Source organism: Schistocerca americana, chromosome 3 (assembly GCF_021461395.2).
Source record: "Schistocerca americana isolate TAMUIC-IGC-003095 chromosome 3, iqSchAmer2.1, whole genome shotgun sequence".
In the NCBI taxonomy this organism is placed as follows: Eukaryota; Metazoa; Arthropoda; class Insecta; order Orthoptera; family Acrididae; genus Schistocerca; species Schistocerca americana.
The window spans coordinates 760,640,530-760,668,417 of record NC_060121.1 but is presented as its reverse complement, the minus strand read 5'-3'; the positions used below and the strand labels follow the sequence as shown (position 1 = coordinate 760,668,417).

Below are 27,888 nucleotides of genomic sequence, written 5' to 3'. Positions count from 1 at the left end.
TAATGTAACTGTCCAACACCAGTAGAACTATTCCAAAAAATGGTTCAAATGGCTCCACTATGGGACTTAACTTCTGAGGTCATCGGTCCCCTAGAACTTAGAACTACTTAAACCTAACTAACCTAAGGAATCACACACATCCATGCCCGAGGCAGGATTCGAACCTGCGACCGTAGCGGTCGCGCGGTTCCAGACTGTAGCGCCTAGAATCGCTCGGCCACTCCGGCCGGCAGAACTATTCCACCCGGCGGCATTTTATCATAGCCGGTTTTTACAATGTCAACACACGGTCATTTGAAAATCATGTTACGATTGTTACCACTTAGCAATACTCTGTGTACAATTCTTTTCTTTGTTATGTAAACTTGTTTGTCGATAAATTTAGTTATGTTCGCTCTTAAAACGTCATCTGTTTGTTGTGCTTTCATGACATTAGTGAATTTTTTGGCAGACATTCTGTTGACGGGCCATGCTGTAAACGCATTAATAAAAAGTCTTCAACATCAAGCGGCTTCTCAGTATTAGCGGCCAAAAAGCGGTTGTTAGGGTATTCTCAGTATTTGGAACAAAGATTGAAGAACCAACTGTTTAATTTTCAGAACTGCGTATGAGTGTTTGACTGAAATACACTCTTTGGAATTCTGGAGTTAGCAGAAATAAAAATACATGGAACGAAAGATTAAGTGCAACAGGTGCATAAATCAGACTGCAATTATAAGGCGAAGGACGCGAAAGGGAACCAGTAGTTGACAATGGATTGACATATGATGGCAACCTACCACCACCCCTACCCCCCTATTTTATTCAGTCTGTACGTGGAGTAAGCTGTGAAGTAAATCAAGGAGAAATTTGGACAGCTAATTAAGGTTCACGGAAACCAAATAAAAAATTTCATTTTCTCTCACAGACTGGAAATAACGTTCAAGAGCTATTTAACGGAACAGATGGTGACCTGAAAGTTTATAAGATAAACACAAACAAAAGTGAAACACGTAAACTAAGTGTGGTGGAATTAAACAGAGTGATGCGTAGGTAATTGCTTTATATTAAGGCGTTGGGGGGGGGGGGGGGGGGGGGGGGAGAAAGGAAAGGGAAGGAACTGAAGATACCAGGTGCACTTGGACTTTGTGCGGAATCGGTAGTTGACGAGCGAAAATGTGTGAAAGACGGGGACTCTAGCCCAGTACCTCCTGCTTGTTAGGCAGTTGAGTTAACCGCCGGCCGCGGTGGTCTAGCGGTTAAGGCGCTCAGTCCGGAACCGCGCGACTGCTACGGTCGCAGGGTCGAATCCTGCCTCGGGCATGGATGTGTGTGATGTCCTTAGGTTAGTTAGGTTTAAGTAGTTCTAAGTTCTAGGGGACTGATGACCTCAGAGATTAAGTCCCATTGTGCTCAGAGATATTTGAACCCTTTTTGAACCATCACAAGACGAATGTCAACAAAATCAAAACAAAGGCAACGGAATAAAACAGAATTAAACAGCGCAACGGTGTGGGGATCGGATAATGAAATGAGACACTAAAATTCATAGATGTTTTGCTGTTTGGGCAGCTAAGTAGCTGATGATGGCCGAAGCGGACAGCATGTGAGACGGTGACTGACAACAGAAAGAGAAACATTTTAAGTGTTAGAAAGTCTTTCCTTTTGGCATAGGTCTGGATTGTAGCGTTGTAAGGAAGTGTAAGGTTGGCGATAAAAAGCTAGACAAGAAAAGAATTGAAACTTTTGAAATTTGTTGCAACAGCAGAACGCTCAAGGTTAGATGTCTAGATCGAGTAGCTAATGAAGAATTACTGAATCAAACTGAAAACAAGTTAAATAGATAGTACAAGTGGAATAAGAAGGGGTCGGTTGAAAGCACACACATCCTGAGCCATCATCGAATCGTCAGTTTATGAGTGTGGTTGGTAAAAACTGTAGAGGGAGACCAAGGCTTGACTACAATGTGCAGGTTGAGATGGATTTAGGTTTTCTCGGTTAAGCAGAAATGGAGACTATATGCAATAGACTAATGTGCAGGAGTGCATGAAACCAGTATTCGTATTAAACACTATAACAACAAAGAACACCAACGAAAATCAGATCTGGTGTTGCAGCTGCGTTATTTGTAACAAATTCTATGATAATTCTCTGAAATTTGCCCTTATTAATAGAGCGCGTTGCGTGGTCTTTATCATGGATCGTATCTGGAATTTCAAGACGGTACTTACTCTCGGAGTCTATGAGAAGGATGGAGGGCGGGTCGTAGCGTCCTGAGTTTCGGTACTCCTGCTCCTTCGTCTGGTTGCCTCCGAAATCGAAGGTGAGAGTGTGCCACCGCGCCACATCTGAAAGCCCGCCCACACCTGGCCACATGGGCGAATAGAAGTCCCAGTCATCGGAGCTGCCTTCTTTCTGCTGCTGCTGCCGCTGTTGTTGGTGCTGCTGCTTACCACATGCAGACGTCGCCACTGCCAGCACCAGGAGTGCAAGAGGCACGGCGTTAGCCAATGGCCTGGCTCCTCTTTGTGACGCTACTGCCATCACGTGCCACTCTCTGGAAATAAAAGAGTTACAAGACTCGTCATTAAAGGATACGATGGTGGCAGTGTGACAGAAATGTTGTTTGGATAAGACTTTGGTTCATTCACAGGATACTGACAAAATGCAACCAGTCTGCAGAGGAGACTGCTTGCAAAACATTCTTGCCACTCATCCAAGAGTATTGTTCACATATATGGGAGCAGCATTAAGAACATTAGGGGATATTTAATGCATACTAGGAACGGTTGCACGTATCGCCACCTCTATATCAGTTACATGGGGGAGCGACAAGTAGGTGCAGCAAAACCTAGACTAGTAGCTGCCAACTATCTACTTTGCATGTTTGAAGAATCGGAATCAACGGAGGAATTTGGGGTGTACACAACTGCCTAAGCATCGCTCCTTTATGGACTACAAAGACAGGACTGGACTACTTACAGCGCGCACAGAAGCACAGAAGCTGTCATTCTTCCCACGCTCCGCATGTAGATGGAACTGGAAGAAGCGCTATTGAGATGTAGATTGGCTTTTACCCTCTACCATCCACTTGGTTGGAAGAGTACAGATATACATGTTGAAGTAGTAGGTGTGGATGTAGAAGTGGATATAGATGTACAAGAGGCGATCAAAAAGTTTCCTTCGAAGCCTGTACAGCCTGGATTCGGAATGCGAATTACGCAAAATTGCCTTGAGCATTGAGTCAACCATCCCACCGACGCACCAGGTTAAATATGCCCTTTTGCTAAATCACCTTGTCCTGATGCTTGAAGAAATATGTAACTGCCTACTGCACGTCCATGTCCGACAGGGATCGCCGATCGTTCAAGGCCTTTTTTAACGGAGCAGAAGTGTGACAACCGCATGGGGAGAGATCAGAACTATATGGCGGGTGCTCGAGTGTCTTCCACTTGTCCGTAATGGATGAGGCTGGCTTCCCAGATCGACCGGCGACTCGAACCGCCACCAGTACTGAACTTGGCGCACCATTGCACAATGGTGATTTTCTTCAGACGTGCTGCACCACACACATTCCTCATTCGCCAATGATTGCCTACCGATGTTGGTTCTTCGGCGGTCAAGAAAAGAATAACAGTACGCTGATCCTGTTGGAACGCATATGGTAATAACGTCGCCATACTTCACATTTTTGCATTTACCGCCCGCATGTTGGAAAGACAATAATACGCCACTACTCTCTTGCCTACATGTCCGCGCTTGTATTGAGCTACGTTGCATATCCACTGCAACGGTGCCTTCGAACGGAAACTTTTTGATTGCCTCTCGTACGGAACAAGTCATTATCTAACTATTCCAATCAGAATACCACAAGCAAGATTCACTGACAACTTCTCTTATTACTGTTGTGTTCAAAGCAGTGTTTGCTGTGATGAAAGTATGTAACAGATAAAGTCTGTGTGCCGGCCTGGACTTTGGAAATGAATTCCTCCCTTTCGCGGACAGTGCACTACCAGTTACGCCATCCAAAAATGCATCACGGATCAACTTCGAGCTTCATCCTGTCCATAGTTACTTCACTTTCCTTCGTCGGATGCTGAGACACAGTTTCAGTGCGCTGCCTGAAAATTATCACCTTTACTGAAATTACTAGTACACATAACGTCACAGTCGTCATTAGGATAACGGACCAAGGACAATAGCCGATTATCTTTCAGCTGCATCTTAGCCAAAGGATCCATTTCTGTGTAACTGAATCATTTCCAAAACACTGAAACACCTGCTAAATTTTGCACCACATTTAGCATGCTACAGCAAGATTTCCTCAACTGTTTCACGATCAAGGCTCAGCTAATCATTCTCGTATAGACAGCAACAATGACCTTATGTAAATTGTTTCTAGTCTTCGGCAGCCCATTGTTTGCGTCAACAGTAACGGGACAGCCTTCTTCACAGGACTGAAGAATGTGCAGCTCTACTCCAAATGCCGGCCGAAGTGGCCGCGCGGTTCTGGCGCTGCAGTCTGGAACCGCGAGACCGCTACGGTCGCAGGTTCGAATCCTGCCTCGGGCATGGATGTGTGTGATGTCCTTAGGTTAGTTAGGTTTAACTAGTTCTAAGTTCTAGGGGACTAATGACCTCAGCAGTTGAGTCCCATAGTGCTCAGAGCCATTTGAACAATCTACTCCAAATGTCCACGCTATCAATTTCCACCACACTGTACCTTAGGGGCCAGGTTGAGAAGTGTCAGTGTTAACGTACTACATGAATATAGAGACCGAAATTGTACTTTGCTGCTTTTGTGGATTACCAGAACACTACTCTGGCCAGTCTGCCGCCAGTGCACAATGAAACACCACAAGCCACGGCCATTGATCGTCTACAGCGAAAGTGAATAATAATGGGAGATTGAGTCCCTTCGACAGCGAGATCTTTAGAGAGGATGAACAGACTTGGATTACAACTCGATATTGGATGAAAATGAGCGATGTGTGAACTACATTTAAGCGAAAACTTTTCAATCTTACGTTACGCCTTCAACGAAATTTGTTATTGAACGGAATGCAAGGAAAATAATTAAGGCTCTGACAACCCGCGGACGTGGAGGTCTCTTTGTACCTCGAAATGACTTTAAGATTGACAGACTGCAGTGGCAGGAGGCACCGTTGCTGCTTGCCATCGTGCAGCCAGACGGCATAAGGGGCTCCGGAACGCCCTATACTTGCAATGTTAAAATAAAGCTTATAAATTACATCTTTCCTCACAAAGTATTTGAGGTAGGAAGTTGAACTTGTTACAGATTATTTATTGGAATATGGGCTACAACTTAACACAGGGATTTTACAAAATTTTAGTTCAGTTATTAAGGATGATTTTTTTTTTCAATTGTAATGAAAATTCACAACACTTTTTTGCAATTTTTTATTTATATATTCAAAAATACAGTTTTTTGGAAAAAGGCTGTGTTAAATTATGCAGAAGGTACTGTGTAACATTTACTGAATGTTTGAAACAAATATGTTTGGAAGGTCCTTAGAAAACATGTAATTAGTATGAGAAGCGACAAAGATTGGATTAACTTTTTAGTGCATTCCAGGTCCATAGGATGGATTATCTTCATCCTCTGCAAACTCCTCCTCCAACTTCCTCTTGTTCCTCTTCCTGTTTACTCTTGCTTGTATTTCTAGACTCTTTACAGCCCTGTCTGCAGCCCGAAGGCGTTCCTTGTCTAAAGCAAGCATCGCTCGTACCATGTTAGAACCTATCTTCATTCCCATATTTCTAAATACCTTGCACCTTACAATGTGGCCATCATTGAAAGTCGCAACAGCATCATACACACCAAAGTGAAGTGTTTCTATTCCAACAAATACAGTCTTGGAGATTCTCGACCATATAACACTATTTACACTTTCATTGGGGTTTTGAGTTTTTCCGTGAATACACTTTTTCAACAGTTCAGGTGCTGCTAAGTCTCTGAAAATAGGTTTTATCACCTCCATTATTGCATGAGGCAGACTATGCTTATGAGTGTACACCTCACCAGTTAGCAATCCTTTGGTATATTTACACCAACTGTCTTCGTCTTTGGGACACAAGCTATGTTGGGGATTTTCATCGGTTGAAGAAGTATGAAAAAAAAGAGCCCAAACAGCCTTCTTCATTTCGTCGACACTTTGTGTATTTTGCCTAATAGCCATTCCATAATAGTTCTGTATTTTGTCAATTACACTGTCAGTTAACCTTCCCTTCCCATCCAACCCTTTACCATCACTGAGTTTTTGTTTTTTGTACGAAGCTTTCAGTCGCCGAAGTCTTGTTCCCATTCGCTTCTGTACGTGTCCAATACACTCAAATTTCTGCACTACAACATCATCACCATAGGGCTTCAGTCCTTGAACATGTTTGAAACTTTTAGAATCACCGTCACCAAGGTAATTAACATATCGCACTTTATCACACGCCTCAGAACGCTGGAATATACTGTCAACACCAGCCACTTCCATTCCTCCACTACTGCCGCTATAATTAGCTTTGCAATTATTTTCATGTGTACCTTTATATTTTTGTGGACATCTACAATACTTTGATATTACTGCTACATCTAAAACTTTCGCTGTATACATACTGGTGGCAGATACTACACCATGAAGAGATGTGTGTCCCCGTTTATGCCAGGTACCATCGAACGCTGCAGTCAAATCTCTGTTACCATTATTTTCCATTACTGCCTCTTCCACAGCGTTCTTCATAGATTGTATACAGACATCTTCTACTTTAGACCCTATTAATTTATTATAGGTCGTAAACTTGGTTGGGGGATTTGGAAGATTCATGATGCCACAGAAAATTGCACCTGCAATAGCACCCTTACCAACTGATCGCAAGGAATAAACAAATCTAATGTTGTGTTCGTAGATTTTGCTACTATTTTCTTCAGTTGCAGTTACTGCAACACTGTTCCAAAAGGTGGTCATGTATGAACACTTATCGCATTTCAGTTGTATTTCACTAGCAAGTCCTACGTGCTTTGTTATGGAGAGTTCCAGACCAACTTCACTACAATGAATACATCTCACACAGTTTAAAAAAATTCCTTTGAGAACCGACATATCAAATATTTCATTCACATCCGATTCGCCCATAAAACATTCATAGTTTTCACTCATTGAACCAAGCTTCTTCTGTGAAGTATTTTCTTTCCCACTTTGACTGCTATGGGCAGGTGTACTTGAGAGGTTAGGTTCACTCACTTGGTTATCGTCTTTATTGTTTACAGTAATAACACATACCTTTGGCTTTCCAACATTTCTCCTTTTCTTAAAAGCCTTCAGAGGATTTCTAATAACTTTACTTTTACTCATTATTATACTTCAACAAAACAGAGACTCAAGAAACAGAATTAATTACGAATATTTTCGAGATAACGACAGAGTAAATAAACATGAAACAATCGACAATCACACCAGCGATATATATTGAACCATCACAGGATAGCCACAACACATGCTTTATCTCACATCACTAAAATGTACCTGATGAACACGGACGTTAATAATAACACCATTTGACAGCAGTTTAACAGCGCCACAGTGGGTCACGCCCATGTAGAACACATTTTTTAAAAAAAATTAAAAATAGTTGTAGTCTTCGGAATTGAATAAATTATATATCTATTAAAAGGTAATAGTCTGCAGATTCAGAAAACGCAAAAAAGTAAAAATTGAACTTTTCATGATTTTCAGCCTTTCTGGAGCCCCTTAACTGAAACTGTACACACAAAACACACAGACATACGTTTACCCAGAAGCACGTAAATAAATATTAGTGGTGCTACAATTTGACTTGTTTTACCACGAGAAATTTACATTGCTGCTAGCCAAAATAAAGTAAGGGGCAAACAGCCAGTGCCAAACACAGGAATATTTGGAGAATGTGTAGCCAGATGACACTTCCTGATGTAATCGGAAATTAAACAAATTTGTTGTAAATAAAACCCGCTCTTCAGTGTCTTTTGAAACGATACAATCAGTAACTTTAGTTTATATTATCAACAAATCTTTTGAATTTGCATGGGAATGTTTATATATTTCAAATTCTTCTAAAAGGTTATTATGTTGCACTTGTGAACTATATGCAAAATTTCTATGTTAAGCAAGGACTGAGGAGAAAGGTGTGTTTCTGTATTTTGTGATGTTTGCAAAAGTTGACTTTTATGAATTCTTACCGTCTTTGTTGAGCAAGTCCTCACAAAAGTGGGTCTCAAATGCCGTGTCTGTCCTGTACTATATAAAAATACGGAAATACATTATATTGTATTTTATACAGGGTGGTTCACGAAGATATGCAAATATTTTAATATGTTTTTCTACAAGTAAAACTAAAGAAAAAAGGTCATGTAAACATAGGTCCGCAAATGTTTAGTTATGGAGTTACGGCTAATAACAGATTTTGCTTGAAATTAAGCAACTTCGCTAATTTTAAGCCAGCACAAAACTGTATGAGGTTAAAGTAAGGCACGATTTCCATTTATTTTCTTGTTGTTGGTGTGGTGAATCTAATAAAACATGTCCCAGACGTGTATTTACAGTAGTTTTCCAGAACATCAAAAATGGTTCAAATGGCCCTGAACACTATGCGACTTAACTTCTGAGGTCATCAGTCGCCTAGAACTTAGAACTAATTAAACCTAACTAACCTAAGGACATCACACACATCCATGCCCGAGGCAGGATTCGAACCTGCGACCGTAGCGGTCGCTCGGCTCCAGACTGTGGCTCTTAGAACCGCACGGCCACTCCGGTCGGTTCGAGAACCTCCAGAGAAGCAAAGATCATTATGCAAGTAAATTTGTTTATTTTCCATTGAGAATGTAGAAACGTTTTTGTCATTGTTGGCAACCGTTAGTGAGTTGTTTCAGTCGTTTCGTAACTTTGAAACGAGTTAGTTTTCTGTATTGTTCAGTGAAGGAACATAACAGTGTAAGAGAAACCACATAGTAACTGTTGTAGTTTGTAGATTATTTATGAAATAAGGATGCCTTTCAAATTTACGATAGAGGAGTGCGCCGATATGATGTTTTTTTATGGCAAATGTGATGGTATGCTACGGCTGCGGTTAACGAATATCGCATACGTTATCCTAATCAGAGGATTCCGAATGCACGAACCATTAGCTCAGTGTTTCGAATATTACGGGAGATAGACTCTCTGCCTAGCGTTCGTAATTAGTACGAGAGCTCGATACGCGAAGATGATGGTGAGGATATTACGGATGATGTTCTACGTTGCCGAATTACCAGTACACTACGTATCTCTCAACGATTAGACATTTCACAATGTAAGGTATGGCGTACACTGAAGTACAATAATCTGTATCCTTACCATAAACAAAAATTGGATCATTTACAACCGGGAGATCGTGCTCTTCACTTGGAGTTGTGCAAGTGGTTAAATACTAATCAACAGTTACACAAATACGTTTTATTTACTGATGAGGCACAATTTACTCGAGATAGTATAAACAATTTACATAACGAGCACGTATGGTCTGAAGTAAACTCACATGCAACAGTGCAACGCAATTTCCGAACAGCGATTTAGTATAATGTGAGGTGTGGTATAATCAACGCACACTTGATTGGACCATTCATTTTCCAAGGACGTCTAACTGATGAACGTACTTACGATTCCTTCAAGAAGGAATGTCCCGCTTGCTCGGAGATGTTCTACTTACTATGCGATTGAAAATGTATTTTCAAGTTGATGCCGTGCCTCCACATTTTACCAACGCCGTTACTACACATTTAAATGAGCAATTTCCCCAGAAATTGATTGGTCGTGGTGCTACACGTCCGTGGCCACCCAGATCGCCCGATTTAACAACACTGAATGTTTGTGTATGGGGATGGATGAAAGACATAGTTTTATGAGGACACAGTCAATAAACGTGAAGCATTGCTTGCTCGCATTATGAATGCAATAAACGAATTAAGAGGAACCCTGTGAAACTGAAACGAGCAGCAAAATCTTTTCGTACACGTGCTGCTAAATGCATTGAACTCGGTGGAGACATTTTTGAACATTTATTGTGAATGTATTGTGAAACTGTTTGTAGACTGTGCAATTTCCTTAACACTGAGTTTTTTCCGGTTTAACATGAATTCACGTGTGCTATGGTATTAATAAAAGCAAATTATCTGACACATTCATACAGTTTCAGTTAACGCTATTACCATCATTTTTCCAAAATTAAATTCTCTAGAACTTATGTTAAGAACTTTGTGCAGTTGTTTGGAATTTATAAAAACAAACTAGGCCAAGTAGTTAACAAATAAAAATTTTTACGAAATTGCGTCTTTGCTTCTCTGGATGTTCTGGAAAACTACTGAAGATACACGTCTGGGACATGTTTTATTAGATTCAGTAGATCAATAACAACAAAATAAATGAGAATCGTGCTTCACTTTAACCTCATACAGCTTTGCGATGGCTTCATATTAGCAAAGTTGCTAAGCTTCAGACAAAACCTTTTATTAGCAATAATTTCGTAACTAAACATTTGCAGACCTACGTTTATATGAACTTTTTTCTTTAGTTCTACTTGTAGAATAACATATTAAAATATTTGCATATCTTCGTGAATCACCCTGTATAGTCCAGATTCGAGAAATTTGTCATTTGGAGGTATTATGTACAGGACATGCATGAGAAAAGTAATGAAACTGCCTTTTTATCTACCTAAGTTTTATTTTTTTTTCAGACAACAATATTGTCCTCTTGAAAGTAGTTCTCTTTGGTAGATATACACCGGTGGAGTCGATGTTCTCAGTCTTGGTAGAAGGGCTTCAGGTGGTAAGGCTTTTAACATGTCGGTCACATTCTTTTGAATGATCTCCAGAGTTCAAAAATGGCGTCCTTTTAAGACTTTTTCAATTTCAGGATAAGAAGAAAGAACAAGGATTCATATCAGATGAATACGGAGCTGTGGAACACAAGAAATCCTTTCGAGACCAAGAATATGGTGATGGAAGTTGCTGTGTGACATGAGGCGTTGTCTTGATGCGTCATACACTTGTCAGCAATGTCCGGTCTCACTCGATTCACGTTTTTCCTGAGCCATTCAAGCCCATCTTTGTAAGACACTTGGTTAACAGTTTGTCCTTGGGGAACAAATTCTTTATGCGCAGTACCCCTATTGTCAGAAAGGCAAATCAGCGTTGTTCTGATCCTTGATTTGCTCATTAGACTTTTTTCAGTCGAAGAGATGTCTTCGTGTGCCACTCCTCTCTTTGCCACTTTGTCGCAGCATCGTACTAAAAAATCAAGGAGTCAGGATTCATCACCTCTGATCATACGACTGAACCATTCGTGGTCATTGGCAATCGCCTTAAGATCAACGCACACGTTTCTTCGAATGTCTTTTTGCTCAGTTGTGACGTTTTTCGGCACCATTTTCGTACAAACATTTCGTATTTGCCAAACTTCGGGAAAAAATTGATGTACAGTGAAAGTGTTCAAGTTTAATAAGTCATCCATTATATTTATTGTTAAACGTCGGTCTGATCTTTGAAGAACACGTTTCCGTCGGTTTTTGAAGCTGATGGTCTCCCTGGGCGAGGTTCATCTTCGACGTTCCTCTGCCTTCCAAAATTAATTTGTGTCAGCGAAAATCTTGTGCACTTGAAAAGGTGTTTTCCACTTAGGCCTGTTTCCGATTTTCGAAAATCACACTGGCGAATTCCACAAGTTTAACATAAACTTTGGTGGCATGAATTTGGTCTAAATTCCGCTTTCCATTTTCGTAACACACAACAAAAACATCTGTGATGGCGCTATCAGATACCACGTGATGGCTGTGCGGAGGTGGAACTCAGACTGAGCGTCTGCAAGGGATGAACACACCGGTCTACACACGCAGAACATCACAACGTTGTCAGAATGCACACAGTGCTGCCTGTCTCAATTCTTTTCTCACGCCCCTCGTAAAGAGCAACTCGCTGGCATTATTGGTGGTAAAGGTCATAGTAACGTCATATTCTTTAAATAAATTAATTATACGATATGAGATGTCATCTAAAATTTGGATTGTAGCATATTCTTTAATTGTAAGGCCACTTTTATTGAGCATATAGAAATGTTTGTTCTTGTTTATTTTAGTATCATAAATTTTTTGTACAAGGTATGCTTGATATCCGTTTTTCACCGCTTTATACTTTTAGTTATTAAGTTCTGCAGCAATAGCTGATGGGGTTAGCGTCAGATCAGTAATGTAGTCGATTATCGTGTGGAAGAATGCCATACAGTTAGCAGCAGCTCAGTAATATGGTAGATCGTCGCGAGAAAGAATGCTTCAAGTCGTGACAAGAAGAGACATGACTAATGTTACCTTTTGTGGTGGGTTTCCTCTAAATATCAAAGATAATAGTACCATCTACTACAAATAGTCTCACATCCATAAAACTCAGTTCATTATGTTGATTTTGTATTTGATATGTAAATTAAGTTTAAGGATGGACGCACTTCAGTGAGTCAATAACTAATTTGATATCCTTCACATCTTCTTTTAAAACAGTGATAGTACCGTCGACATATCGAATGTAAAATGTAATGCTATTGGCTAGAATGGGATAGGAACTAAAAAAACTTATTTCAAAATTATTAATGGAAATGTAAGGTACAAAGCCCAGCAAGACAGTTCAAAATAGCAAGGACTTCATCTTGTTGATGTAGGTGACCATTGGAACTGAAGTAGTTGTGCTTTAGAATTACTCTAAAAAATCTTATAAATTCTTTAATTTCATTTGAATTCAGTTTCTTGTACTTAGTGATATTGTTTTCAATTATATGGATAGTTTTGTATGTAGGAATGTTAGTGTAGAGATTTGTAATATCAAAAGATGTGAGTATGTGGCCAGGAGGGAAAGTGACATATTTTAGAGAGTTAATCATCTCTCTTCTGTTTCACACAAAGAATGACATTGCATATATATAGTTTTCTATAATATATACTTTTAAGATGCCTTTACACATGTTCATTGCTACTAACACAACAGCTCAATGAACACATAATTCAGTTACTGTAAACTGTCAGTCTTTGTTTAAAATAATCACACACAACATGTAAATTTCTTGACATATCATGTTTAGTAGGTGGCAAACTCAACTCCGATAGTTCAGGAAACCGATTACAACACATAACATCATTCATGCCTCACCTTCTCACACCTTTAAGCACAAAGTGAGATTCTTACAAGCTATGATCGACCTTATTACTGAGGTGCCACTAACCTCTCCTGCTATTGCACTTAATAACTTAAAGTATATGGAGTTCAAACACGGATATGAAGTATTAAAAAAATGTTCAAATGTGTGTGAAATCTTATGTGACTTAACTGCAAAAGTCATCAGTCCCTAAGCTTACACACTACTTAACCTAAATTATCCTAAGGACAAACACACACACCCATGCCCGAGGGAGGACTCGAATCTCATCCGGAATCAGCCGCACAGTCCATGACTGCAGCGCCTTAGACCGCTCAGCTAATTCCGCGTGGCTATCAAGCATCCTTTGAACGAAAACTTTATAATAACAAAACCAGTAAGAATATAAACTGCACTACACTCAATAAAAATGGCGTTACTGTTAAGAAATGCACTACAATCCCATTTATAGGTGACATTTCATACTGCATATCTAATGTATTTGTAAGATTCGAAATCTGTGCTTCACCTGTAATGATGCTGCCAAGTTGCTCTGTATACATAATGAGAAACTCCCGGCTGACAAATTTCTCAAATCTGGAGTGTATAAAATACGTTGTAATATGTCCAAATTTTTTATAGAGGACAGACAGGGGGGCTATTTGGTCCCACATTCCAGAGCATTTGCTCAACAGAGATGGCGATAATTCATGTAAGTCCCATAATTCATGTAAGCCCCATAATTCGAAAGATTTGTTGAATGATCAACTTACATTAAGAAACACAGTTTTGATTGCGTATAATTTCTTACAAAATGTGAAAATTAACCAATTACTTTTATATGGTAGAACTGTTTGCCATGTTTTTTCCTGTGCATTATGTATAACAGATTTGTATACCTTTGTATACTTTTAAGATGCTTTTATATATGTTCATTGCTACTAACACAACAGCTCAATGAACATACTATTCAATTACTGTAAACTGTCAGTTTTTGTTTACAATAATCACACGGAACATGTAAATTTCTTGACATATCACGATATTATGGATCTGTAAGGTATACTGATATCAAATCAATACTAACTTAGTTTCTGTACAAAAAACTTTTTATACTTCACATAAATGTATAACCAAGCTCTAAATATTTATAATACCGCTAATTTTGTAGGCTTCTGAAGACAACAGATTATTCTGCTGAATCTGGCAAAGCGTTATAAAAATATGTTTGCAACTGACAACTGAATTTTATCCTAAAAAATACATACTTACATATTACAGATATTACCTATGTGTCCAAACGTTTGTTAGAGTAACGCTTTGAAGTAAATTGGTCAACAGCTTTTCGAAATTTTTGATAATAGAGTTTTCCACATAAATATTACAATTTATTTATATATTACATATATTAAATATGTATATAAAACAGTTTTATATTTGAAAGACATATTATATTTACATTTTGGAGACTTCAGATTTTGATGAAACAAACATTAAATTCGTGTATAAAGTTCACCTATAATTATTACATTATTGTACAGTGCCACATATATATGTGTCACTCCAGCAGGTATAGTAACAGGGCCACAGTCCAGTCCAATGTCTTGTTAAAATGTCAAAGCAACTGTGAAGAACATTTGTATGTACTTTCGAATAGAATGTCATGTCAAAATTTCAAAACAATCATTGAAGAAGTTTTGGAGATTTTAGATTCTGCAACAAACGAATATTTACATCTACACAAATGAAACTACAAATGGTTTATATATATATATATATATATATATATATATATATATATATATATATATATGCACAGGAGTCCTTCACCACTTACTTTGAAGTTTTGACACAGTGTTTAATTTTTTTATGCAGCTATGGGAGCGATACTATCCACACATTATGAAGAAGTTTATGTACTGCAGTAAGTATATGTAACATTGTGACATCAATAGATGCACGACGTGTAAAGCAGTGTATTTTATCCTCATCCCTATCATAATGGAAATACTGATTAGATTATAATGCACATCCTGGAAACAAAAATTGCGATTAAAATTCATGATTATTCTAAGAGAACAAATAGAAGCAAAAAAATGAAGATCTATTTTTATCACTATGAAGAATGATTTGCATTGAATCTATTTAACTAAAATTTATTAAAGTATTTTAGTGTTGTTAGAGACTATGGGTTTTGCTCTGTTGGTGAGATTAATGGTACAAAACAAAATAAACTGTTTTCGTACCCACGTGGAGTTCTTAACGAAACTATGCTTTCTGGATCGAGAAGTTTCCACGCATGCTAATTAATTGCTGTTATCAGCTGCTTCAGCTTGCACAGCAGCGAAGAGAGTTGTTAATGTAGGGGAGAGTACACGCCACAAGGGCGCAGACAGGTGTTTTCAGAGCAAACTCTGACCTTCCAGAGAAACGTCGTAAAACCGCGTTTGTTCAGCGTGAGCCGCGTTTTCCTAAGCAAAATAAAGAGTCCCCAACGAGTTGTTAACTTGAATTAATACTATATTGTCTGCAGCAGTATCGGTGTGCGGCTTGGCCGTACCTACCTAAATTAATTCTCGTTATTCCTCTTACAAGTGTTATGAGGACCATTCCATCCTGCATAAAAACACAGTGAAAAGCTTTATTCTGCTGTGCCTCACTCGACGAACTAAACAAAAAGAAAAATCCGGGTGAAACGATTCAGATTGATATTTTCACATCAATCCGAATTCCTGCTTCAGATTTTGGCACTGAACCAGAAATAACATTGTACTTCATTTGTGCTCTGCATACGCACTCTTAAAAATTTTCATATTATTACTTTCTGAACTGTGAGTTTTCCTCTCTGTAAGTGAACCACCCAGTGGAAATTTTCTAAAATCTCGGATATGGCACGAAATTATAGTGACAAGAAAATGCGGGTGTCATTTCACAGTCAACGCCTTCATGACCCGAATGTACGTAAGCTACTATGCACTTCATCATCCGAATGTACGTAGACTGCTATACTTCTCATTTGAGTATGAAATGTATTTAAGGGGGTAACTGAATTGAATTGAGTTGAAAATGGGGTTACGTCCCAGAAAACAAATTTTTCAGTAGACATAAAAAATTTGTGTTACTGCACAATGGGTTTAAGCATCGTGTCGGGAAGATGTTATGTAGGTGAAACAATATACACCATAATTTAGCCATCGAGTGTGGACAATAATCCAGTATGAAAGAACTGGAGGTGACCCTTTTTCGAACTTGATGATGTTGAAGAGGCAACTAGCGTTCTGTTTGGAGCGGAAGGATTGTGATATGCAACTTTATATTATTCATATTCATAACAGCAGTAACAGAGTGTGTTACGAGCATAAAGGTTTATTCATAATGTTATAAAATGGTTTCTTTTCGTCAAGTATGTAGTACAGAACATTTCTACATCGTCTAGTTTCTTACTTTTTATTGGAACAGGTCCACTATTTGGTTGTTTCTTTGGAAGACCTGTCTTACATCATCCTTTGAACAGCGGAAACTAGAAGGCAGTGAGTCCAGGAATGAATCGTTCGGCTTCAATAATTCTAGGAGAATTGCTACGGAAAATGAAGAGGCCGTACGCAGACATCTGAAACTTCATTTTGGTTTCGCTACCATAAAAGCACTCTCAGGTAGCATCGCTTTTGTAGCAGTCAGGCCACCAGGTCTTGAAGTTCAGAGTATCTTCTGTCTTCGCGTTTATGAAGCTACACGACGGACGCATCAAAGTAGTTGTTTATCTGGACTTCTGTGGAGTCATCTCTGGACATGGCTACTTCTCTAACTCATCATCCATCTAACGAGCATGTATACTGATGTGATATGAGCCCTTGTTACCGCAAACACTGCGAACAGATACAAAGATCAGTTATATCCGGTAAATGTAACCTGAAAAAATTGTACATGGCCCTTTTTCACCGATTCCATTATGTCATCCATGATAACCGCTTTATGTTATGTTCACATTTTAAGCGTGAAATGGACGATTGCTGTGTACCTCCCCCCTTCTCAGTCCAACGTAAGATTTGCAAGGTTAAGCGTTTCACAATATTCTCAGATTCCACCGCTAAAATCACTCTTTGGATGTTTGTGTGGAGGTTTACACAAAATACATGAGATATGTTTCTTCGTGTGTATGCGATCTGAAAGTCTCTTTTACTATTCTGCGAGTCAATCAGTCCTAAAATATTTCACATTCCGTTTGCTTTTATAAGATTAATTCTCCTTATTAGGCCAACCACATAGGCATCCCACACATTTCGGCAGTACTGCGACTAATGTGGCCATCATGGGTTAGCGAGTAGGGTACCCTCGTTGTCCCAGATTCGATCCCGGATATGGGTGCGGATTGTTTCTACTTCCCGTCCTTCCACAACTGCCCAGGTCCATTCAGCGTGCTATCAAATCAATACTGGGGATCCTTCCGAGAGATAAAAGACGGCCGGGCAATGGGTTTGCCACCCTCCCCTTCCTGCTGCTGGATCGAAGAAAGTCTGCACTCCACCTACAATCAGGCCAGTAGACCGCTGACGTGCGCTGACCCACAGACTTTACCTTTTTCTGTTACCTTTATTACAGCTAATATCTGATAATCCATTAAGATGGAATGCAAATAAAATCCGGAACATCATACTTTACCGAGGCAGCTCTGAACCATTCGCTCCTTACACATCAAAATGCTGCACATCCTGTTAATAAGATCTTGATCCACTCGAAGAACTGGCTACATATTCTGAGCAATTGTAAATTTTTTTAGTTAGATCTTTATGGCGAGCACCTCATCAAGTAAAGGTATTATGTGGAAAAATGAGATGCTTATATTCTTAGAAATTAAGCATCTCACTTTTCCATAAATTATCTACGAAACTCGACGAACTCAAACTGAAGAAAGTGGAAGAAACATTCAGCCGTCAGTTCTTGATAAGAAGGCAAAATACAGAAGCTAAGATCTGCTATGAGGTCATAGCTTCCATATTTTCGGCGTTGGCTCATTTAATTGTTGTATTTTCCGGTAGCGAAAGAAGTTAATATAACCTATTGCCATTGAACATTGTAGTGAGTAACGTTTCTCAAGCGTTACCGCGTTACATCTTGCAGGTGAGATTACTTCTGTTCAATACTATGATAATCCACTTTCAAAGATTTTATAACCTCCGGCAACTTCAACTGAGCTCCCGCTTGTGCATTGACCGTTGTCGCCCACTAACGCGTAGTAATTGTTATGTCCATTATAATTATTCGGGCTGTTATACCGTGGTCGGTTGATGAATTCTGTGTCAATTCCCAACGTTTCGTCCCCGTCTGCCGGGGACACCTTCAAGGGGGTCTGTAGCTCGATGAAATGTCCAACACACCCACTGGCTCGCTACTGACCGCCGCTAAATTCCGTGTCCGCGCGCTCCCGCGCCGAGGCGTGACGTCACGTGTTTTGAAAACTTCAATGCAATGGGCCGCTGTCCGCTGTCGTCGATCGCCGTTGCCATCACCCAGTGGTGGACGGGTGGAACATATCTTCTTCAACACCGGCATCCATATACCGTTTAATTTCACGCCCTCCTCCTTTCGATTGAAATTATTAGGGTGTTTGGCGATTTCGATTGCCTCCCTGTAGAGCCTTTCGAAATATCCGCTTGTGGCCGCTAGTACTTGCGTCTCCTCGAAACGAATATGGTGGTTACCTGGCTGGAAAGCATGCTCCGGAACAGCTGATCATTCCGTTTCTCCTCTTCTACAATTGCCCTTGTGCTCTTCCAAACGTTTTGAAACAGTTCTTTCAGTGGTACCCACATAAACATCTCCACAGCTGTACACTCCAGCTTTTTCCAATGGTTTGCGAGCGTCCTTGGCAGGCTTAAGGTATTCCTGTATCTTCCTGGTGGGCTTGTAAATTACGATAATATTCCGCTTCGTCAAGATCCTCATTCTTTCCGTTACATTTTAACAAACGGCAGGAAAACCTTACATTTTGCAGGAGCCTGTACTTCACTATGGTTTCTGCGTGGCTGTCTCAACGCACGTTTTATTTCGGCGGACGAATATCCGTTCTTCATTAGTGCATTGTGGAGATGTTCCATCTCAGAGTCGAGCAACTCAGGTTCACAAATATTTCTAGCTCTGTCCGCTAACGTCTTCATAACACCCCACTTCTGTTGTGGGTGGTGGTTCGAATCCCGGTGCAAATAACGGTCCGTGTGCGTGAGTTTCAGGTATACTGAGTGGACCAAACTATCATTTTCGTTTCTAAAAACAAGCACATCGAGGAAATGTAATTTGCCGTCTACCTCCTCCTCCATTGTAAATTGAATTCTCGAGTTTATACTATTCAGATGTTTGTGGAACCGGCTAGAATTGACACAGAATTCATCAAGCGACCACGACATATTGGCCCGGATAATTATAATGGACATGACATTTACGACCTTGAAAGTCTACGTTTTAGTATAAGTAATTGTTATGTTAACTTAATTTCAGCCCAACGTAGTCAGTTTCCTAACTTCTGTCCTTAAAGGGGTCGGCGCTCGTATCATTTCACTTTTAAATCATAGCATTAACTCCTACCTTGCAAGAACAACAGTTTTTCATTACTAACAAAGTTTATGCTCAAAAATATAATTAAAGCAATTAACATACAGAACTGAAATAATATCTTCAGTTCACTTGTTAACTTCATCGTTGCATTGCAACAGCAAAATTTAAATCTACTTTCTGGCTGGTTCATGAGTTTAATACGCAAGTTCCTTTCATTAATTTTGGCACTCGTTTATTGCAATGATAGGAATAGGATCCTCCTGTACGTAATAATGAAGCGGGAAAATCATTAACACAGGAAAATTATTAATGTTCACAGAAACACCGTGTTATTCGATAAACTGCTTTTACGAACTGGAGAGTTTGGTACATTTCTACATGTCTGAAATGGCACAATGTTACTTTCAGATGGAGCAGCTGTTGGCGCGGCGCAGTGGTTTGGTGTAACAGTTATCAGGCAAAAGGCCCTTCTAGTTATGAGCTAATTTTAATCCATTTGGCCAAACAGTACTCTTCATTTCATAATCCTATTAAGACTTCTCCCCGAATAAACATCGTTCTATGTCTCATACGACTGCCTACTTATTGTATCCATATTATACGTTTCGTCACCACGCCATTTATACACTTACTTTCCTTACTCTTATAGCTACTTCTCGTCCGACCTCATTTACTATACCTTGCGACACCTCTCCCGCACGCTCGCTTGCCATACAAGCTGGTACTATTCAGACAATCTTTCTCTCCCCGATGTTATTCAATCTGTATATTGAGCAAGCAGTAAAGGAAACAAAAAAAACAAAAAAATGAGTAGGAATTAGAATCCATGGAGAAGAAATATAAACTTTGAGGTCCGCCGACGACATTGTAATTCTGTCAGAGACAGCAAAAGACTTGGAAAAGCAGTTGAAAGGAATGGACAGTGTCTTGAAAGGAGGATATAAGATGAACACAACAAAAGCAAAACGAGGATAATGGATTGTAGTCGAATTAAGTCGGGTGATGCTGAGGGAATTAGATTAGGAAATGAGACACTAAAAGTAGTAAAGGAGTTTTGCTATTTGGGGAGCAAAATAACTAATGATAGTCGAAGTAGAGAGAATATAAAATGTAGACTCGCAATGGCAAGGAAAGCGTTTCTGAAGAAAAGAAATTTGTTAACATCGAATGTAGATTTAAGTGTCAGGCAGTCGTTTCTAGAAGTATTTGTATGCAGTGTAGCCATGTATGGAACTGAAACATGGACGATAAATATTTTGAACAAGAAGCGAATAGAAACTTTCAAAATGTGGTGCTACAGCAGAATGCTGAAGATTAGATGGGTAGATCACATAACTTATGAGGAGATATTGAATAGAATTGGGGAGTAGAGGAGTTTGTGACACAACTTGACAAGAAGAAGGGACCACTTGGTAGGACATGTTCTGGGGCATCAAGGGATCACAAATTTAGCATTGGAGGGCAGCGTGGAGGGTAAAAATCGTAGAGCGAGACCAAGAGATGGATACACTAAGCAGATTCCGAAGGACGTAGGTTGCAATAAGTACTGGGAAATGAAGAAGCTTGCACAGGATAGAGTAGCATGGAGAGCTGTATCAAACGAGTCTCTGGACTGAAGACCACAAGAACAACAACAACAACAACTTTGGTTATTATACAATACAAAGATCTGACATTAGTAGAGTGACCGCTACAATCTTTACAGAACTGTTTTCAGTAGTTTGCAAGAATATTATTTCATATATTTCAATTAATAATTTACAATAAAATAAAAATATACGTACATTTAGTTGAAGAACGAATTCGAAAAAATAAAACATAATTTGCTACGTATGAATTAGTCTGTTTGGTGTTACAACAGAACACAATTCTGACAGATGATAAAGATGTGCTTGGTCCGAGGATATTTGCATGGGATGAAGTGGGACACCTAACATTTCCACCATCGTCTCTCATTGAGAATCTGTGGAGGAACTTAGTGTTTGATCATACACATTTATTTGTCTGTCAACTGTACTCTGCTGCACCACCAGTGATTTCAGCAGGACAGTGCACCACCCTGTTTCTCCCGTATATTGGGTTACGATGGTATCACGAAACGAGAGTGCAGTTATCTTGCTTCAGGTTTATCTGATGTCAATCGTACTGAGTACGTCTGCGACACCATTCAGAGAAGGTGTATCTTATTCAGTTCCTTATGCATGGACCCTTAAAGCTTAGAGCCGGCCGCTGTGGCTGAGCGGTTCTGGCGCTTCAGTCTGCAACGGCGATGCTGCTCTGGTCGCAGGTTCGAATCCTGCCTCTAGCATATGAGTGTGTGATGTCCTTAGGTTAGTTAGGTTTAAGTAGCTCTAAGTCTAGGGGACTGATGACGATCAGATGATAAGTCCCATAGAGCTTAGAGCCATTTGACCATCTTAAAGCTTAGAGCTCGGCAATTAAGAGAATCGCCACTTCCTGACTTTTCCTGTAAGTCTACGGTCGCCATTTTCAGTTTTCCGAGCGACCTTGATCCACGGGAGAATGAATTTGATGCAGATGTTGTCACATGTTCCATCATCTTTCTGCTAATGTGATCGAAAGAATTCTGTACTTTTTTAAAATCCGTTTTTTGAGCATACGTAAAATGCCGTATGATGTTGAATAAATCAATCTCGGTTAGAAAGTAAGATCACCGGACTAAAAATAAGTCACACTTACAGAAAGCATTACAAATACCATTTAATACCGTGTAAATACGACCCTGGACATGATATCCACCTGGTTTCGGTTAGGAAGTGAGTTCACAAGGTTATGGAGTTACGTCGCATCGAGTTCAACCCACTCATGATTTGATCGTACAGTTTCGCCAAATTGCGGGGATGCTGTCGTCGGCAACAGCGGGTGGAACGCTGTTGCAAAATATCTTACACATTTTTATGGGATTCAAGACAGATGATCCTGCAGACGAAAGGAGATGTAATTGAGTGGGCAAGTGGCCAGGAAACCAGTCACGTTTTCCTCCAAGCAATAACTGTTATTGTTATCTTTATTTGTTGTGTGAGCAAAGGGCTCTGTTAGGTGAGCGAATCAAAACGTTCATTGTATGCAGTTCCCGTCGCAATGTTCCGTCGCTGACAGCTTGGGATAGAGCTCCATTCACTGCTTGTAGCAATTTCTGTCGGTTTGGGAAGCGATTCCGATTCACAATGCTGCAAAGGTGTGTCTGGTCTCTCCAGTCAGTATCTTCCTCCGACAACAATTCTCTCGTTGTGTTTCGTGGCCACTGTGTTACACCACTGCTGGCTGAAACGTAGAAAGCAAATCCAGCAACTTCACACACCGTATGGCTGCGAGCACGCCCAAACAAAAAAAAAAAAATGGCTCTGAGCACTATGGGACTCAACTGCTGAGGTCATTAGTCCCCTAGAACTTAGAACTGGTTAAACCTAACTAACCTAAGGACATCACAAACATCCATGCCCGAGGCAGGATTCGAACCTGCGACCGTAGCGGTCTTGCGGTTCCAGACTGCAGCGCCTTTAACCGCACGGCCACTTCGGCCGGCGCCCAAACACGACTGCCTGTTTTTGTCACCCTGACACGTCATCACATTTAATCACGTCTACATACACTGTCCGCCTCAAACATATTAAAGTCTCGCTTATCGCTACTGCCCTACACTCCCGCAGAGGCAGTGCACGTGCGGCTGTACAAGTCACTCCATCGCTGCACCATCTGTAAACTGATAAATGTCAGATCGTCGATAAATATGGGCGAAGGTAAGAAACGCCCGGAAGGAAAGAACAATACACAGGGCTTTAAAAAAATAGCTCTCGCACGTTCCTACTGATGGTAAATTGGCCAGTACTAGAAGAAAGTTCCTGTATATGTCCGCAAACCAATACCTCTTGACATACGGACCGGTTTTTTGTGACGAGTAATGTTCAGTACTCGGTGGTGCTGGCAGTCTTTCTGTTGCAGCATAGTAAATTACCATAATATACACGTGTAACCAGTGCAAATGCTCGAGTACTCATGGAGGTGAGGCATCAGGAGCGCTTCAGTATCAGTATATGGACTGAAATCGTCTGTGGCAGACTTCTAGGGCCATACACTTTACCAAACAGACTACAACATGCTTTGTATTACGGATTTTCTGTACGATGAATTAACGGCGTTATTCGAGAACGTTAACTTTGCACAAGGATAACGATTATGGTTTATACACGACGGGGCATCACCCTATTTCCTCAGTATCGCACAAGAACGTTACAGGGGCCATCGGTTGGTTGATGAGGTCCCGTAGCATCGGCTGGAGTTCTGGCTTAGGCAACATTTAAATGTATTACTGTATGCCCAACCCGTCGACAACGTGCAGACGTTGTGCATCCAGTGTACACTGCACGCGAATGAATTCTAATGGAGCCAGGGGTACTTGAAAGAGTGCGTGATTCATTGTAAATAAGGGGTGAAAGATGAGTAAGGATGCATGGTAGTCACTTGCAGTACTGCCTAAGGTGTCTACTCCTGCGTAGGAGAGGCAGATTACTGATAGGCCTATATCGTAACAGGTATTTGTTCCCAGAGATATTATAATATGAGTTTTGACCAAGACTACCTGTTTAGGAATGTGTGTTATGTCTCTTCTTTTCCTTCGAGGTAGTCACAAGTCCTTTATGTAATGAGGGGAGTTCGTCATCAACGGCCCTGACGCCTAATCTTTGACAACCACTGCAGGTGCTGCTCGCGAATGATATGTTACTACTTCTGTATTGCCAAAACAAAAGCTTTAGACATGTCATCTGTGCGAGGGATGGTAAATATCTGTAATTATCGGGCAAATAAATTGCAATCTAACATTTGTTAGTCGGCACTCGTAGATACTCAACATATTATTCAGGGTTACTGGCAGTCGATACAGATGCCGTCGCCTCACGTTTCGCCAGTGATTGCAGCCGTTATAGTCAGTCTTCAGTCAGCCGTCTTGGGTTGCACAACAGAAAACGCAGTTACGAATTTGGACTCCCATTTTATTAATTTTCTCAATTAGATAAATCGAGCTAATTGTGGCGAAAATGGTCGGAAGCGATTAAACAGAACAGTAGAGTTTTAGGATATCGTTCGTTGTCAGCATACTGATGGCGTACTTCGGGAGGAGTAGGAAGTCCTCACGTTGTCGAATCCTGACCGTGTAACATAAATGTCTTATAAACCCTGCCGATTAATTTAATGCTTAGGTGATCGGTCTGATGACTTCTCATTATTGACAGACACTAGTTACATAAGTTAACGAAATTTGTTCGATAACTTTGCACCTCTTATTCAAAGCATAAATTGATAACAAAAGCAATGAAATGTTGTTTTATAATGTGCAGGGTTAAACACGCTGTATAGCGCAACCAGGAAATACTGCCCACAGCTAAATGTTGTTAGATCTTTGTGAAGACAAACAGATGTGTTTATCACCAGTAAACTGCATGATGGATCAAGTAACCGTAAGTGAAACCCAGCGCATTGTGAGGCGTTGGGCACAAGATTCCTATCCAGAAGGAACAGTGTTCAAAACCCCATCCAGGTATCCAGATTTCAGTGTTTCTGAAATCGTTTACGGCTAATATTAGAGCAGTTCCTTTGTAAAACACTCGAACAGCTTGCTTGCCCTTCCACGTCAAATCGGCGAGTGTGCTGGTCATCGACACGACCTAATCTCCTTCCTTTTTTTCTAAATGTATATTATGACATTCGCCGAAGCCTCACAATTACTCAGTGTATGACTGCAAAACTTTTATGGTACACTGACATTTGGGTAGGATCTCAAAGCTGACTTAACGTGCCGACATGCGAAATCATGTCGTCAAGAAAAATAATCTGAACTTACTTGAGCGTCAGTTTTTGCATGAAGTGCCTCACCTGTAGAAAGCACAATTACCCGGTTTATGTGTGAATGAGATCGACTTTCATCGACCAATTTACGAGTGTTGTGGACCGTCCACACGAGCTCACCGTACAAAAACATAGTTAAGCTTTGCGCACGCGCAGATGAAGCGTTAAGCGATGATAGTTGGCGCAGCGATCGGATCATGTGTTCAAATGCTCGTGCTCTGGCTAAGGGAGCTTAGGCAGTAGCGATCAGTGAAGCATTTATGTTTCAAGCGAACATTGTACGTCAACAAGGGTAAAAGGTAAGGATTTGAAAGAGTGACAAAAAAGGGTCAATCGTGTTTGGCCGTGTCCATGGCTATAAGGTGTGTGAAGTTATTGAATTTGTCGGTGTTGAGTTGGTGTGGCGGACTGGTCATTGTGCTTACAAGCAGTCGTGTAACGCAAGTAGCCACTAAACACGTCAGAGCTCTGATCGGGAAAAGAAGAAGAAGACACGTTTCATGGCTTATGAATCAAAATCGATTCCAAACCCGACAGTAATTGTTGCAGGCAGTTAATGAGGGTCCATCACAACATGTGAGAGAGAACACTGGAACGGCAGCTACATGCAATGAACATAGTTATGGAGCTGGTACGCGTTGCAAGAAGCCACTTCTCGCAGAGGCGCATAAACCCGACCACAACACAGTTCACTGGGCTGGAAGAACATGGTTTACTGAACACTTCCCCACTCTACTACATCTTAATTGGCCTGAAAAATCACGACTTGAACCCGATACAAAACTAGTGGAACGTGTTGGAACAGTGGATAAAACGCCGAAATTAGCATCCCCGTAATTTAATGAAATTGCGTGCCCAGATCTACAGCGAGTGGCATCCTGGACGCGACGTATCTGCACAACCTTGTGGACTCACTTCGTAACCGAATCCAGGCTGTTACCGAATTCAGCAGCGGAATTACACGGTATTAAACGCTGCTTGTAATGATAACTTTAGGGGTGCGTAATTTTTTGTCCAATGATGTAAGAAGAATGGGTACTGTAAACGTGTTTTGTGTTTCCATCTAGGTAAAGGTATTGGTTGCGAGGACTGCTGCTGTCTAGAACAGGCATTTCGATGCGAATTCGCGCGGCTCGATGAAGGAGTTTAGTGAGGGCTGGATCCGCAAGTTGGAATATTTGCGTGATCGCCGCACGGAATCCGAAATAGTCTGGGAACTCTACAAGTAGCTTCCAGATGATACAAAACGCTACGTAGGAAGCAATTACAGGACAATCAATGATTTCCGGGAAAGAGTTGAGGACGAGGACAATTGGCGCAATAATCGCGATAATGGTAAAGGCCGTGGTAACAACAACGGGTACCACAACAACCACAACAACGATAACCATGGGTATAATGCATACCGGTACCACAAACAAGGCAGCAATAACAATAATGATTCGGACCGCAATAACAATAGGTACAATAACAGGAATGACGGAAACCAGTATCATACTAACGTGATACGGGCTTCACAGAATAGTAACAACGCCAGAGGGTGTGATAAGCCGCCTCAGCAGCATCCGGGGAGCGGATCTGCTTGGATGAGACAGGGAAACCATTAGCCGCGCCGGTGAGGGGCCGACCGTGCGTGGAGCAATTTTGGCGGCCCAATAACAGGAGAAAACCTAGGTGTCGTCGTTATGAAAATTCCGTATGGAATAATCAACGGCGGGAGAGTGTGCCAGTGTTAGGAGAAAGGAGTGCGCCCACAAGTAGTAGATCAGCTGTAGACACGGCAGTAGAAAATACATTTACTGTCAGTGAGAACAATTTAAGTAGTGTTACGGAAATCGATTATAAAGTGGCAGCTGTAACACCCACAGCGGAACTGGAGATTGAGTTGAAGAATGATTCGCAATTGTTGAGAGAAGATCAGATGTCGGATAACACGTCTGTCATCGAGCGAGGGGATGCAGAGAGGGATGAGGTCTGGTTAAGGCAGTTCGGTCGCTTATACAACGAACTAAGAGATTATAGGGGCCTGTATGGGAGAAGTGTTTATGGGGAGCGCGTGCAGGATTTGCCGCGTCTCGTCCCGCAGGAAGATAGCGTTTGTGAAGTGATAGAAAGTTCTGGCCCTAACCGGCAGACTTTACCAGAAATAGGTGATGTTAATGGGGAGCACGAGCAAGATTCGTCGTGTTTCGTCCCGCAGGAGTTGGATGCTGAAGTAGTAACGGAAAGTTCTGGCCCTGACCGGCAGACTTTACCTAAAGTTATAGTGGTGGAAATGGCCGACCCATCCGAC

At 40.7% G+C, this 27,888-nt stretch overlaps 1 protein-coding gene across 1 annotated transcript in view; it reads right to left on the bottom strand.

Annotated features, from left to right (window-relative positions):
- LOC124605835 (major royal jelly protein 1-like) overlaps positions 1 to 27,888 on the bottom strand; it is an 87,343-nt gene that overhangs the window by 42,984 nt on the left and 16,471 nt on the right. The window contains exon 2 of the mRNA XM_047137766.1: positions 2,211 to 2,536. Within this exon, the coding sequence (XP_046993722.1) occupies positions 2,211 to 2,523 (313 nt within the window). The 5' untranslated portion in view covers positions 2,524 to 2,536. The remainder of the gene's footprint in view (positions 1 to 2,210; positions 2,537 to 27,888) is intronic.